General features: G+C 39.3%; 1 protein-coding gene across 1 annotated transcript in view; it reads right to left on the bottom strand.

Annotated features, from left to right (window-relative positions):
• The window catches only part of fras1 (Fraser extracellular matrix complex subunit 1), a 187,546-nt gene extending 176,267 nt beyond the window's left edge, over positions 1-11,279 (bottom strand). Inside the window, exons 1-3 of the mRNA XM_037680010.1 lie at positions 11,142-11,279; positions 5,635-5,727; positions 382-541 (exon numbers count right to left, since the gene is read on the bottom strand). Coding sequence (XP_037535938.1) covers positions 382-541; positions 5,635-5,727; positions 11,142-11,279 — 391 coding nt within the window. The remainder of the gene's footprint in view (positions 1-381; positions 542-5,634; positions 5,728-11,141) is intronic.
• Between the last annotated feature and the right edge of the window lie 5,696 nt (positions 11,280-16,975).

A 16,975-nucleotide genomic window follows, 5' to 3' on the forward strand; every position in this document is an offset into this window, starting at 1 on the left:
TTTGGATGGATGGATGGTTGATTAGTTGGTTTTTTGGTTAGCTGGTCGGTCGGTCTTATGGATTGATGGATGGAGGGTTGAGGGTTGGTCAGTTGGTTGGTAGGTTGAATATTTGAATGGATGGTTGGCTGGCTCGTCTATCTGTCAGTTGGACGGATGGAACCCCTAAGTTGTAATTTAGAGCGTGGAAGTTTAGGATTTTATTTTTGTATTGGTTTGTTTTTCAGATTAATGTTTATAATCTGTGTACTACGGTTACATCTCCACTGATATTCTAAAATGATCTACAAAACAGAGCTGCTGTGTTGGATAAAATAAAATAAAACTCCACCAAACAGAGTCTGTTAGTGAAATTATTAGCGCTCCTGAAGCAGCCCTCACCTCCATCTCGACCACACCTGGGGCAGCACTCCCCTGCAGGGATGAACAGGCTCTGATCCTCCAAACAGGTGGGCTGGGGGCAGGAGCGAGCGCTGCAGGACACACTCCCTGTGGAGCAAACACACACCGAACAGGGAGAGGGGCTCCATTGGCTGCCATGCTGTGGGAAGACAAACAAAAAGAGACAATTACACTGAGGGGGAGGCAAAGAGATGAAAAGGGCTGGTTTGGTGTCTGAGGAATAAACACTTTGTAAGTCTGAGTGACAGAAGAAAAAACAGCCACTCTGAGTGGATAAAAAAAAACATACAAAAAGAGACCTTAAAAGAGCAGAAATCAATGAAATAACATGGAAACATTAAAAAAAAAAAAAAACGAGTTTGTTTTCAGTTTGAGTAAAAACAAGTTTGTCCAGTTAAAGAAAGGTTGGAGCCAGAAAGCTCTACAGAGGGTGGTGCAAACAGCGGAGGACGTCACTGGTCGCAGTCTCCACACCATCCAAGACATCTACTACAACCGATGTCTGTGTAAAGCACGCAGCATCGTTAAGGACCACACCCACCCAGCACAAGGACTTTTCCATCTCTTACCCTCAGGCAGACGACACAGGAGTTTGCCATCGCGCACAAAAAGACTCAAAGACAGTTATAATCCACAAGCTGTATTATAAATAAAAATCAGATTTGTCAAGTTCAGACCATCATACAAAATCAAAAATGGGCCATATATGGGTAAACAGGACTTGGGTCATGTTTGTCTGCAGTGTGAACGTAGCTTTAGTCTTAAACTGCGTTGGGTGATTTGCATTCGTTAAAGAATGCGAGGCCTTTATTTATTATGTGTTGGTTTAAATAGTTGGACATGAGGTAGAGATTTGATTCTGATTTGAAAGTGACAAAACTGGACTGAAAGAATCCAGAATTGTCTAACGTGGATCCAAAAGCTGATTTATTTATTTTTTTAACTACACATCCGTTTGTTACCGTTTTTTTCCCCCTTTGAAGTGAAACGGCAGCACGTTGTGGTCGCAGTCTAAAGCCGAGGGCGAATCTGATAGTCTGCGAAGCGGCGTGGAAACCTTTTGCCTTCAGCCGACACCTAATTAGTCGGAGTGTTAATGAAACATTCATCTCCAAGCGTTTCTCACGGCAGGAAGTTGGTTTTCATTTGTATGGTTTTCTCAGTCATTAATGAATAGCCGAATGTCAAACGTACATTTGATTAAAGGTTTAGCTCATGATGATTGATTTATGAGCTTTTTTTTTTTACACTTCAGTGGGTTATTTCAAGCCCAATATTTAGTTACTGGTGTAAGTTAGCAAATACTTAGGCCGTTCTGTGAAGGAACTCATCATATAATCTTTGAACCTATTTGTTGGTTTTTATTTTGCAGACATTAAACAACCGCCTGCGGAAAAAAGGAGCTGCAGCAGCGTAATATCATTCAATGCCCTTCAGTAGAAACGTATTAAAGCCGTAAGAAGATTTCTCTGCAGATCTCTTCCCTCAGTGGCTCAGATCTGTTCGAAGCGCCACTTTACCGGAGCAGCAACAGAATCTGAAAACCCTGCCAAGAAAATAACTCGTTTCTCTAAAGAGCTTGTACCGTCTGAATCGACTGACAGAAGTTGACGGACACGATGGAAGATAAACAATCCAGCAGAGTTTTTGTTTGAGGTGAGAGGTCGCAGGAAACGAGCTTTATACCGAGCAGAGCCATCAAGAAATACCGTTAAATAATAATATACAGTTAAAGATGTGCTCAAAGTTTTGGGATCCATCAAGTTAGGTGGATATTTTTGTCTTTTCGATTCCTGGAGAAGAAAATGTCTCAAACATGTATTTTAATCTAAATCTGTACGTTTCTTAAATCCTTACAAGAAACTTTAAAATTTAGCGATGAGGCCTCCTCCTGTCAAATCCGGTTGTGTTTTACATGAATAGTTTAGTACTTTTAAAATTACATTCATTATCATTTTTTTCTTAACTACTAATTTGTAGTTTGACACAGAAATGCGTTTCAAAATGAAACGATCGTCTCATTTTCCTGAAACTTGATTTAGAAAATCGGTGAAGAACCGTGCTGTTATGATTCGTGTTTTCCAGTTTTTTTTGATTTGTGGTTTATTTTCATGTTTGGTCTCCCTGAGTTTCCATCCATCCTCAGTACTTTGCACTGTTTTGTTCGCTGTTGTCATTTTGCCCAGGTGTCTCCACTCTATCCATCAGCTCCAGTCTATACGTCTCACGTCACCTTCGGTCTGTCATTGTTTATCATGCCCTGTCTGGTTCTCCTCCGTGTCTCCTCGAGGTTTTGTAATTACCGCAGCCCCGTCAACCAAGTTTTATTTCTTTAATCGATCCTTCATTTTTTTATTAAGCTCCTCGTGTCCTGGGTCCTACTATATCTCTTTATAGATCAACATTAAAAACTTTTCTTTCCAGTTAAATAAATTAAATGACATCTTGGTTAATGTTGGTCATTTTAAAACCGTTTCTTCCAGTAAATCTCTGGTTTTAAATAGTAATTATGATCCTTATTACCTTAATTTCTGCAAATGGAACATTCTACAATGCCAAATGGACAAGTAGAAACATTATATAGCACCACTGCAGTGACGGTTAATGCTGAACAACACTTTTCAAAGCGGTGCAGTTGCACTTCCAGGTTTTATTCCTTTTCTTCACATTTTAAAATTCAGCGACGGCGCCCAGCTTTTAACACCGATCCTCACGTTTAACCTCTCAGTTCATCCCAAACGTATCGAATGAAACTGGGATCAGGACTTTGTGCCGACCCAGAAACCAATTCTTTGTGAACAGTTTTTTTTTTAATGCCTGAGGGCAGTGTCACACTGAAATAAAGAGAAGTCAAACAGAAACCTCTGCAGCACGGCTGGTCCTGAAATATTGTTTAAAATCATCTGTGGGCCTTAAGAAACGGGATTTAGAGAAATATGTTTAAATAAATAAAACTGATCCATGCATATTAACATTAAAACCAGATGTTTTGCAATCGGGGAGAAGTGGGGACTTCAGCAGAAACACTGTTCATTCTAAACACAAATAAAACAGTGATACAATTTGTACTTCTGTTAAACTAAAAGGTGTTTGTGTCTCCTTCTGAGACAACACAAAGACTTAGGCTCCACACTATGTTTCAAGTTTCAGTCAATTCAATTTAAGACCTTTTCACTCTAAATAATAATAAATAAATAAATAAATAATACAACAAGCTGGTTTTAAGAGCAGATAAATCCAATTCAGGATCAAAAAACATAGAAAATTAGGCTACGTTCATGAAGAAGAATGAATTCCTGTCATCTGACAGGACTTCTGCATTGTGGTTTTGTTGCACTGTATTAACATATGGAACACTTAAAGCTGGATTAAAAAAAAAAAAAAAAGGTTAAATGAAGCATTGGATTAATGAACATACGAAAACGAGCCACTTCCTGTGTTTTATGTAACAGGCCCTGTTTACACAAATACGGTTTCTGGTGAAAATGGAAGACATTGATTGCAGTTGTGCTGTCCATTTACATGAAAATAGCAAATGTTTCCTCTGACAACGGCACAATTTGAGAACAGGTTCCTGAGCGCAATGGTTCAAAAACGTCCCGGTGTCCGTTGTCGTGTAAACAGAAAAAATAAATCTTTACTGGGAATCCCTGGTTCTTGCGCTTTATGACGCAAAACATAACAGCTTCCTACAATCCACAGAAGAAGAACCTATCGACAACGGGCTGGCATGATTCCTAGTCAATGCTCTCTTGAAATTTGGTGATTTTATAATTCAAAGTCACTCTCGTGTTTGTGCTGCTGTTCGACGTGATGTTTTTAATGTTATGAGTGCTTAGTGTATATTTAGTTGATGTTTTTCTGAGTTCATATCTTAGATGCTATCACTGTTTTTCTTATACTTTTTATTGTTGGATGTAACTGGGACCCTGTGTACATAATTTCGCTCCACCACATGAGGTGCGAATGACAATAAAGTATCTCTCACTAAGCAACAGTTGAACCTCATCGTCTGTACATGGAAATATTTTATTCTCTGCCATCTCGACTGTTGTAGCTTCTTTAAGGTAGAACGTCATTTTTTTACGCATGAACGCTCAGAGCAGGGGTGTCAAACTCACTTACAAAAGGGGCCAAAATTAAAACCTTTTTCAAACTAAGAGCCAGTTTCAGAAATTACATTAACTCAAATCAAATACCCAACGTCTTTTCTTGGTCACAGGTTCCTCAGCAAGAGTTTGACTGGTCTCATTTGATGTTCTCTGTTGTGCTTTCCACATCATAATTCAAGATTACTGAAAAAAGTCAAGAGATAGAAGTATTTTCCGTTTCACAAATCATCTTGGGGGCCAGACAAGATGTCACATTTGCATTTGGCCCCTGGGCCTTGAGTTTGACACATATGGCTTAGAGTTTCAAGTCTCAAAGAACATAGCACCAACTAGTGGCGTGGAGGGGGAATTACACCTTTTCCACGTCTACCGTTGCTGTGTAAACAGAGATTGTAATTAGAACGTTTTCATGTAAATGTGTTAATAGAAATGGGAAAAAAAATCAGTTTTCATTGGATTGTTGCCGTGTAAACAGGGCCTTAGAGACCAGCGTTGAAATTGGGCGTAGTTTGGTTTGTGATCCATCGTCTGGTATTTATCCGTAACGTCTGTACCGTGACCGTCCAGCTCGAGTACACGAACTGTTACCGCCCTACTCGCAACATTACTATTAAATGTGCAAAAGATGACATAAAATATGAAATTAATTCCTCTTTTGTACAATTCAACCTCATCCCATTTAAACCTTCAAATAATGAAGTTATTTTACTTTAAAATGCGGTCAGTCTCATTATGATGTCACGGTGGATAGAATGGCGAGTTCGCCGGTGCTGCCTGGTTTTGTGCTACAGTCTGATGCCAAATATGAGTTTGTTAGAGAAGCACCAATTCAGCAGAATAAATGGTGTTGAAAATTGAGGCCAAAGGCTGTGAAGACGAGCTCCTCCATTGTGTTGCCTCGACAGAATTAAAGCGACAGCAGAGGGGTGTTTTAACAGAGCAGACAAGTTATATATATATATATGGTGATTGTAATTATGATATCATTATGCGTGATTCTTTCCTATTAATCATATTCTATTTTATTATTCATTTAAACTTTTAAATTATTGTTTTGCATCTGCTTCAATCAGTTGGAAAAGTGGATAAAATTAAATAAAGAGCATCGTGAGGCACTTACTCCATATGTAACTCCTTGGTGGAGGCAGGAGTCGTGCGACGAGGAGATGCACTCTGGACAGCACTCGTTGGGAGGGATCCTCAAATATTCACCCTGTGGGGGGGGGACAAATGTATAAAAACACAACCCGTCAGGAAGACAGCAGGTTCATTTCCACAGAAACTGACACGAGGGGCTGATGAGAATAAAAACACAAAGTCTATTTTAAATGCATGCAGCACAAATATACTGCAGACAAAACAACACGTTTTAAAATGCTCTCTTCTGTACCGCACGGTAACTGAGGCCGACTCTGCGGCAGGAAGCAAATAAGAAAGCAGCGACAGTCAGGAGTTCATGGTTTATTTGAATAAAAATGGTATTGGATTATAAAAATATATATATTTAAAAAAAGAAGAATGAAGGAATACAATTTGTTCAGGGTGAGAAGAACATCCTCCCAGAGATTCTGCAAATGTATTGTGTTAATTGAAAATGGAGGAAGAGACAAACTGCATGTGAACAATAAAAGAAAAGAAATTCTGCAGCAGAAATAACAAAACGACAAAAGAAAAGTGAGCTGAAGCATTAATACAGACAGACGGAAGGTGTTTATTGGCTTTTCATTTTAGCACTTCTGATTAATATTTGACAGCAAAAAGATAATCGAGTTACGGCCACCTATTTGGATTGGTAAACTGAGCACTGAACATTTTTATACGTTACGCTTTGGCGTCTGCGTAGCTCAACGTTTTGAATTAAACTTGATTTAAGATTTAGCAAAAAATAAAATGTCGGCGGTACGGGAAGAAGCAGTGTTTCACAATCGGAAAGTTTCTCTCGTAATCTCAGTCCGTGTTTCCAGATTTGACTGCGAATTGACCGTTTTGTGTCGAGTTTCTTACCAAAAGAAAACTACCTCGACCAGAACAATGTGGAGGCAGTTGTCCTCCTTGAGTTTTCAGTCTAAAGGTGGTCTTTGCTGCGACAGTTGGAGAATCTAAACTGCAAGAAAGACACGTTTCCGGTAGAAGTCTGGGTGTCTGCCACACAAAAGAGACCAGGCGCTGGGTTTGCTTTTGAAAACGACAAACTGTTTATATGTAACTGTATTCGAGCCCACGCTTATTATTTTGATGCTCACATCCGACCCACTTTAGCAGCTTGTATCCACTAGGGTGCAATTTAAACAAAGAAGTTTGGCTGATCTGAAGCCGTTGTTGTTTTTTTTACAACAATTATGCATCAGGGAAGAGCCGTAGGTGTCAAAAGACAGCTTTAGAGTTTAAGGAAATGAAATATATTTTTATCTTACTATATATTATCTTACTTTAAAGTGTGATTATTTGTATTGTTTGTATTTTATATGGCATTTTATATCACAATTTTATGCGTTAGAAGAGAAAGCAGAGTTTCTGTACCGAAGAAGTTTTGTTTCTGGTAGGAAGAAGTTCTTGGTTGCACGCCTGCCTTTCTCACAACAGACAAAACGCCAGTTTTGAGACATTTTTTTTTAATAACGTTGGGGCTGTCACTGCACGGTCTGTTCCGGAAGCACGATCCGCACCGTCCGCTCATTTGGGCACGCGCTAAAAGGAATACTTCCGGATCGCTGTTGAATATGCTCGATTAAGGAAAATGTACTGGAAATAATACTTCCAGCCTAAGGTGTGCTAAATTATATCCAGTGAGCTGATTTAATACAACACATATTTGATATTAATAAAACATATTTATGAAACATGCAACATTTATTAATATTATATAAAATATATATATCAGTAAATCGATTAATTTTCCTAGACAATGTTATAATTCTGTTTATGAATGAGAACTGTATTAATTTACTTAGAAAAGTACGTGACCTGACCTCCAGCCTGGGCTGAACGAGAAAACCCTGCGAGATACAGAATAAATTATTTCCGTGGTGATGTAGCGCCGCCGCTCAGCGGTGCAGCTGCGCTACATCACCATAAATATGCGCCGCATATCATTTTCACCTTTCCTAAGTAAATTAAGACAGTTCTTATTCATAAATGGAATTGTCTAGGAAAATTAATCAATTTATAGAACAAGATATTTTAATTAATATTGACAAATATGGTATGTTTCATAAATATATTTATTAATATCAAATATGCGTTGTATTAAATGAGCTTACAGGATATAATTTAGCACACCTTAGGCTGGAAGTAATTACTTCCAGTACATTTTCCGTAATTTGGCATAATCAATGGCAATCCGTGCGACCCGGAAGTATTCCTTTTAGCACATGCACAGGGCTGGGGAACGGATCGGAACAGATCGTGCAGTGACAGGGGCTTCTGTCAGAGCACTGGTCACATGATGAGGGTAGAGGCTTCCCTGATGACAACCACTTCCTGGAGGCGTGGCCAGTGTTGAAGAAAAGCTGTTGTCACCCCTCGATGCCATTTTGAAAGACGCAGCCTCGTGGTGTGTTTGAATTGAATTTTGTATTTTACATGTGCGTAAAATAAACCTTTTAGTTGAGCAATAGATGACTTCTCCGGAGCTGCTACAGACCATTCTGAACACACGCTGACAGAAACTACATTGAGATGTGTTCGAGACCAGTGCGATCGACTCTGTGACTATTTTGAGACATTTGTCGAACAAATCTTTTGAATATTCAAGAGTTAAGTCTACGAGCATCTGGGACACAACAGGAGACATTTGGAACCACGGAAAAGTTTTGAGACGTTCTGGAGACGCTCACAAATGCAAGTTTGGCGACTACTCTCCGACAGTCGCAGCTCCGTGAGACACCACCTTAAAAAGTACCAAAAGGTTGACCATACTTATTTAAAGGGTCTCAGTGAAGAACGTAAGATGCTAAAACAGGAAACGTCAGTGAAATTTGCTCAAAAGCCAAAATTTTTCTAATCAGTTTCTGTTAACTGTGACAACTTTTAATTTATTTGTTTAAAAACGTGGGAAGTTTCTTTATTTCTTTTATCATTCAAAAGGTGTTGGATAAAGTTGTGATTTTACTTGTGAACTGCTGCGCACAGGGAAGTAAATAGGTAAGATCTTTAAAAATTGCTAAATATGAAAAATAATTTATTAAATAACTAAAATATTGGACTTGGAAAACATCACTGCTGGATGGAAAGCATTAAATAAAAGACTGCAATTAGCAAACATCCAAAAACAAATGAGACTTTTTGTTTTTAACAATTCTCTTTTTTTTAATCCTGAACTTAAGAGCATCCCGGCAGGTCCGAGTAGGACCTGATCCGATACCCTAAGCGAGCGACCCGAGTTCTGAATCAGACTGATGAATAATTTTAATTCTTGGTATGAGTTCATGAGCTGAATATGTCCTGGACCTTCTGATTCCTACAGTCATATTTATTATTATTAGTTATTTTTATGTAGTTATTTGGAGGGGCAACTAATCTTTAATATCGTATTTGGTAATTAATGATAAAAGATGATGGAGCACAAAACTTTAAGATGATAAAGAGCAGACCTGTAGAGATGCACATAAATGGAGGATTATTAAACCAGCGTGAAACATAAAATTCTGTCGATGCGTTTCAGAAAGATCGGCTGAAAAGAAAGGCACCCGACTTTAAAAGAAAGCTAATCGAGACTGATGATATAATCTGTTGTTTAATATTTTACCAGTGTACACGACAGGGGGCCACATTTTAAAAGTGTTTTAAATAAAACAGAGCACACGGGTTGCTGAGCGCGATGACTAATTTTTAATTAACGTCAGAATGCGAGCCGGCAGAGTGAAATTCATTAGACGTCGATTGTTGCCTTGACGGAGCGTGGGAACTGGATTTGAAGGCGTCACCGCGGGCTTAATGTTTAAAACCACATTCATGAAGAAACGTGAATAAGTAAAGATGTGCAGATGGTGTAAAAGGAAAAAGAGCATTTAAAATGTGTTTCTAGGAATTTCACAGAGCCGAAACAGAAGAATGAACCAGAACGACTGAACAGCTGCCACTGAGAGGAGTAAAACATCTCTACAGTCAATTCTGTGAATCCTTGTTTTACTCGCTCTCGAGCAAGTCGGATGCTTTTCCTTCCCTATCCTGCCTCCCTCCTGCTTTTTGCTCTCTGTCCTGTGCTTCTATGTACACATCGTCCGAATCGTAAATTACTGTTATGGATTTGGTCAGCTGGACTTTCAACGCAATTGATAACATTTTTTCAACCAAGCGACGGGGTGCTGGAGAACCTCGTGCTCTGCTGTGATGCACGTGGCGGGGTACGTCATGGATCCGTGGGGGGAGTGGAAGATGATGTAACTTTCTGTGTTGTCTCAGGAGGATGTCGAAGATTTATACATCAATGGATTAATGATAGCAGGGTTTCTGCTTTTTGGCACCAACAGATACTTGTGTTATCAACTATTGAGAAAGATGGCGGCAGCAGTTTCGGCCATGGCAAAGCTGCCGACCTTATGTGAAGGATTAATTTGTGCTTCTAACTCTCAGACTCAGCTGATTTACGAGCTCAAGCGTAAGATGGAAGTGATTTATGAGAATCGTAGGCCACTAGCAGCTTATGGAACTTGCCAGCATGTTGGAGATGACTTTAGAGGTCGCTAACAAGCACGAACCAGCAGAAAGCCCACAAATCTGGCCTTTTTGGATCATCGAGAGTACCAGCAGAACTCAAGGCTGACGAGGAAAAAACAACTGTTGTTTATCTGAATCGGACTTCCCCGTTCGGCCTTGAAGCAGACCAACTTATCAAATTTCTCCTGGGATGTGTGTAAACTAAGAACGCTCTGCTCTACCCCCCCCCCCCCCACACACACACACACACACACACTAATCAGAGCTGTACTGGCTGACATCAACATCTTATCAGGACTATGGCGCTATCTGGAAGTGCTTCATGGACAAATCTCACCGTCTCATTGTCAAATGCAGTAATGTGTCTATAATTTAAAAAAAAAGGCTAAAAACTCATCTTTTTAAATCTGCCTTTGCTTAAATTTGTTTTGTGCACTTTTTTTATTTTGTTTGTCAAAGCACTTTGTGATTTTTATCTTGAGAAGCACTATATAAATAAAGTTTTACTTACTTACTATAAATGTGCTGCTGGTAGTTTTTTGATGTCTTAAATCATGTCCTGACAAGGACATGGTGTGAAGAGATATATTTTTTTAATACCACTATCCTTTCCTCATGGTCTTTCCCCTTTTCTATCTAAAGAATAAAGGGCTGCGCTCCTAGAAGCTGCAGCCACGTGCACCCCGCCCATCTTTTCGGACGACTGTACAGAATATAAACTCTCTGTACTTCGGTGCAATGATAAAGCTTATTCTGATTCTGTTGGACTCAAATGTCCGTTTCTTTTTGTTTTCCAACACCAGACCATCAGGTAAAAACTTCTCATCACACCTCATCAGCCTGGTCAAAGCTGGCCAATCTTCAGGGGTCAAATTATTTTTCCGAACCTAAATTCTAGGCAGAAGCTCCCCAGGACTCGGAAAAGAGAAGCTGGTAAAGAAAATGGATGAAAGCAGCTCGTTGACTCACCTTCTGGAAGTCACAGCGAGGGTTGGGGCATTGGACGGGCCTGCAGATGGGCACGTCGCTGAAGCAGCTGCACTCCTGACACGACTCGGGCCTCCATGATGTGTTGTTCTGTCGACACAAAGAAGAAGACCACGTCATCATACCTGGAAACACCTATCACTTAGGCTTCCTGGACAAAAAACAGCTCAATATGAGGCTTTTTCATTGATGCTGAAACAAAATGTCTGCTTTTTACTACAAACTCGACATCCTTAATGATTTGCCACGTCTTCATGCCATCATTAAAATATATTTTTTTAAATTACACAAAAAACAACAAGTACAATCAAACAAGCTAAAAACAAGAAAACAACACAACCTCAAAAAATTGATAAAAAGACAAGAAGTTAAATACTTGGATGCCAAGCTGTTCAAAACTTTAAAAGTTAAAAAAAGAATCTTAAAATTAATATGAAGTGTGCTAAAACTGGAGTGATGTGGTTATGCCTTCTAGTTCCTTCTCAGTTCTGTCATGGTTTAAGTCTTATTTAGCTCACTGATGTTTTTTCTGTGTCGTTGGGAAAATACTCCTCATTCTCTGCATCAATTTCTTGTGGAGTGCCTCAAGGGTCCATTTTGGGCCCAATTCTGTTTTATTTACAAACACTGCCTTTGAGAGCTATATTTAGAAAGTATGACATTTCATTTTGTTGTTATGCTGATAACATCCAAATATATGTTCCTTTTAAAATGGATGTCTCTGCCTCACTGCACCCTCTGTTTAACTGTCTACAAGATGTCAGAGGTCGGTTCAATCATAACTGTCTGACCCTGAACAAAAACAAAACTGAAATTATTGTATTAGAGTTAACTGTTGTCCTTGGCACTCTTGCTCCTTGTTGTTTCTCATCTACTGTATCGAGAATCTTGGTGTTTTTTTTTTTTAAAGTATCCACAGATGTCAATTAAAGAGCTCTGTTGACTGCTGTAGATAAACAATATTAATTGAAAAAAAGCAGAATTTTAGAATAAATTTGAAAGAACCATGTTGAAGTACAGGCACAATGAATAGGTGAGGTTTAACTGATCTAGTGAGCAACAAAAGTTTAAATTTAAAGATAAAACACTGAAGGATTCTTGTCGGAAACAGATTTGAATGAAAAGGAGAAAAAGTTTCAAAAAGCCTGACAGAGGCTTAAACACATCTGCCAGTTGTCCATAGCTCATAACATCTCACTGACTTTGTCTTGTGGGTCGCTTAAAGCCAAAGCTGAATCAATAATCCAGCGCCTGCATATGCTCAGATGTATATCATCTTCTAGGCCACAAATCGGATTTATCTGAATGATTAATAATCCAGCCCTGACGGGACGTTCAGAGGCTTACAGACCCGTCATGTTGGTTTAGGAGGCTTTGCTCCACAAGACGACTAAAGCCGATGTTCTAACGGACATGAAGCTTTTACTCAGAGCTTTACTAATTAAAATGTATTACAAACAAACAGCAGTTTGAAGTGGAGAAAACCACCAACCCGTCTGTCTTCAAGTTGTTAAGAAATAATCTGATTTCAGCAACACATCACCCTAACACAAACAATAAAAATAACATTTAAAAAGTATCCAAGCCAAGAGTTGCTGAAAAACCCAAACAGGATAAAAGAAATATATAGTATATTTAAAAGTAAATAAACAATGAAGAGCATGAAGGGGAATTAAAGCAAAAAAAACATATTTAAAAACAGAGGACGTTCTCATTTTTTATTTAGAAAGACACAAACCAGAGCAACATGACAAAATAAAAAACAAAAAATGGCCTTTTATAAACGTGTGTAAAGTGCTAAACGACAGCTAGAGCTGGTGGAAAAAAGTTGAAACTGTAATGTTAGAGTTAAATCAATTAGATCAAAGGCTAGTTAGCAACACAAAAGCTAAAACATGCTAAATGCTAAAACCTGCAAAACGGTAGCTAAAAGCTATGAACAACATGACAGTAGTTAAAAGATAAGAACAACAGTGCAGTAGCTAAAAACAAAAACCAACAAAATAGTAGATAAAAGTTAAAAGCAACAGAACAGTAGCAAAAAGCATTGGAACTTTAGCTAAAGGCTAAATGTGACAGAAAATTAGCTAACATCTAAGACCAAAAGAACCGTAGTAAAAAGCTAAATCCAACAGAACAGTAGCTAAATGGTAAGAGCAACAAAAGAGTAGCAAAAGCAAAGAACCATACAATAGTAGCTAAACAACAAAAACCACAGAACAGTAGCTAATGGTTAAGATCAACATAGTAACTTAAGGCCAAGACCAACAGAACAGTAGCTAAAATGTAAGATGGACAAAAGAGTGGCTAAAATGTACTTGGGCAAAAGAGTAGCTAAAAGCCAAGAACCACATAGAAGTAAGTAGCTAAATGCCAAAAACAGCAGAACAATAGCTAAATTATAAGACCGACAGAAGAGTAGGTACAAGCCAAGACCAACAGAACAGTAGCTAAAATGTAAGATGGATAAAAAAGTGGCTAAAATGTACTTGGGCAAAACAGTAGCCAAAAGCCAAGAACCATACAATAGTAGCTAAACACCAAAAACAACAGAACAGTAGCTAATGGTTAAGATCAACATAACAGTAACTTAAAGCTAAGACCAACAGAACAGTAGCTAAAATGTAAGATGGACAAAAGAGTAGCTAAAATGTACTTGGGCAAAAGAGTAGCTAAAAGCCTAGAACCACATAGAAGTAAGTAGCTAAATGCCAAAAACAGCAGAACAATAGCTAAATTATAAGACCGACAGAAGAGTAGGTACAAGCCAAGACCAATAGAGCAGAAGCTAAAAGGTAAACAAATAGAATAGTAGCTAAAGGGACCGATCAAGAGAACAGTAGCAAAAAGCATCAAAACTGTAGCTAAAGGATAACTCCAACAGAAAAGTAGCTAACAGCTAAGACCAAAGGAACAGTAGTAAAAAGTTAACTCCAACAGAACAGTAGCTAAAAGGTATGACCAATAGAAGTGTAGCCAAAAGCCAAGAACCACATAATAGTAGCTAAACGTGAAAAACAACAGAACAGTAGCTAAAAGTTCAAAGTAAGATCAACATAACAGTAACTTGAAGCCAAGACCAAAAGAACAATAGCTAAAATGCAAGCTGGACAGAAGAGTAGCTAAAATATAAGATGGATAGAAGAGTAGCTAAAAGCCAAGAACCACATAATGGTAGCTAAACACCAAAAACAACAGAGCAGTAGCTAAAATATAAGACCAACAGAAGAGTAGCTAAAAGCCAAAACTAATAGAACAGCTGCTAAATGGTATGACCAAGAGAACAGTAACTTAAAGCCAAATTAAACTATTTTCTGTCCTCATACTCACATGAATACCTTTTATTTAAGACAGCTCTGTAAAAAAAATACCTTCTCTCCATATTGTTTCATATTTTTCGTATACGATAATGTTTTATTACAAAAAGCATTTCCTGTGTATATGTTCTGTGCATACTTGACTGTTAAATAATAAATATTGTACAAGTGCATAAAAATATTTTCCTATTCTTACAGCTACTGTTGTGGAAAGATGGTTCAACAAATACTGAAAACACGTGAAATGAACATTCCTAATGAAGAACGGTCTTTTAATGATTTTATTTCGAAGCTTCGAGGCCGCACAGCCGAAACGGAGAGCAAAAGGACCGAGTGTGTGCGACCCTGAGTGGAAGTGTTCTGGATATTGATATAAACTATGTGTGTGTGTATCTCTGTGTGTGAGTGAGCGTGTGTCCTGATGCTGCAGAAACATAAAAACAAGTCTGCACTGTTCGTCCCGTGCACGAACTTAAGCCTGAACAATTATTAGCAGGTTTTATTTCAGATAACACATAAACTCCACTACACTACAACTCCGTCAGTAACAGTAAAAACAGTTAATGAGTCAAAAACAGCTTGTTGTTGAAAAGATAATGTGCTAGGAACTCCATTAGTACAGTTCAGAGTTGTATAACCATCTTACTTATAAAAAGACTTTATTTTTTAAATTAAAGGTTAAAATCAGGAAAATAAAAGCTGGCGTACAAACTTGTTTTCCATAAAATGATTTTATCATATTATGCAAAGCTAGATTATATAAATGCCCCTGATGAGAGCGTAATAAAGTGTATTTATTCATTCATCAGTCTATTAAAAGTTTTACATGCAGGCAACTATCTAAAGTTTTATTGGGTTATACCCCCCACCCCACCCAGAGTCAGCAGTTTGTTTGGTGTCAGCAGCACCCGGGGGCCTTCTGCACGACGAAGAGAAAATCTGCGGCACTGAATCTCAACAGGAGGCCTCTCCAGAAGCATGGCTGGCTAATTGAACTAATAAAGTATGACAAAACATCTACAGGCTGCATTACTTAACAGTCTGAGGCCATTAGGAAGCCTCGGTAAAACCATGTTTCCAGTCAGATCAACCGTAACATTACAATCAACCCATTATTACAAGCCAGGGCCAAACTGTGCAGCAAAAAACTGCTCTGGAACCGAACAAAGGAGGTTCTGAAGCGGACGGACATGTTGTGGGTTTTACATCTTCTTATGACCGCAGTCGATTCAGATGACCGCATCTTAGGAGGAGATCATAAAACAGCTCATGTGTCTGTTAGCAGACGTTATTCAAGATGGCTGCCACAGCTAGTTGACCTTCTGTAACACATTGTTTTACAGATACTCATTTTGTTTGATGGCGTAGTGTTTGAGAGTCGTTCCACACATACTAGTTTGAGCGCCACCGGATCACCCAAATGTCTGTTTGAAGCTTTGGTGTGCGAGGCGGCATTTCTTCAAGGAGCACTGGCCTCAGCTCATAGTTGTTTCCACTCAACTGGATAAGACCAGCAGAGACACACGGTGTGACGTTTTGTCTTGTGGAGGTCACCTGACTGTGATCTGTTAGCACCGGCTGACATTAACGAGGTGGATCTGATCGTCAGCTGTTCATAGGTTTCGCTGTAAATCATGTGAAGAGTTAAAAGTTCAGACGGTTTGTTGACTCGGATGATGTGGTCCTGTTGGCGTCATCGTGCCGTGATCTTCAGCTCGTACTGGAGTGGTTCGCAGCAGAGTGTGAAGCAGCTGAGATGAGGATCGGCACCTCCACATCTGAGGCCATGGTCCTCAGTCTGACATGGATGGACTGTCCTCTCTGGGTTGGGAGTGAGGTTCTGCCTCAAGTGGAGGAGTTTTATATCTCAATGTTTTGTTTAGGAGTGAGGGAAGAATGGAGCTGGGAGGTCGACAGACGGATCAGTCCAGCTTCTCCAGTATTGTGTTGTCTGTACCGGTCCATTGTGGTGAAGAGGGAGCTGAGCTGTAAGACAAAGCTCGCTGTTTACTGGTTGGTCTATGTTCCTCCCCTCACCTATGGTCAATAACTCTGGGTAGTGACTGAAAGAATGAGATCATGGATACAGAAGTTGAGTTTTCTCTGCAGGGTAGCTGGACTCTCCCTTAGAGATAGGGTGAGAAGTTTAGTTATTCGGGAGAGACTCCGAGTCGAGCCGCTGCTCCTCCACATCCAGAGGAGCCAGTTGAGGTGGTTCAGACATTTATTAAGGATGCCCTCTTGATGCCTCTCTGGGAAAGTTCAGCTGGGAGGAGACTGGGAAAGACCAAGTTCACACTGGAAAGACCATGCCTCTCAACTGGTCTGGGAACTCCTTGAAGTCATCGCTGGATGTGGATAAATATGTTTAAACCGCTGCAACCCCCCACCCCACCCCCCTGAGACCTGACTCCAGAACAAGATGATGATGTCTGGCTGGGTTTGTTGAATTTACAGAAAAACATGGAAAAAGCAGCATTGTTCTGGTTACAGCCTGCA

The sequence above is a fragment of the Nematolebias whitei genome, chromosome 8 (assembly GCF_014905685.2).
Source record: "Nematolebias whitei isolate Nwh7 chromosome 8, NemWhi1, whole genome shotgun sequence".
In the NCBI taxonomy this organism is placed as follows: Eukaryota; Metazoa; Chordata; class Actinopteri; order Cyprinodontiformes; family Rivulidae; genus Nematolebias; species Nematolebias whitei.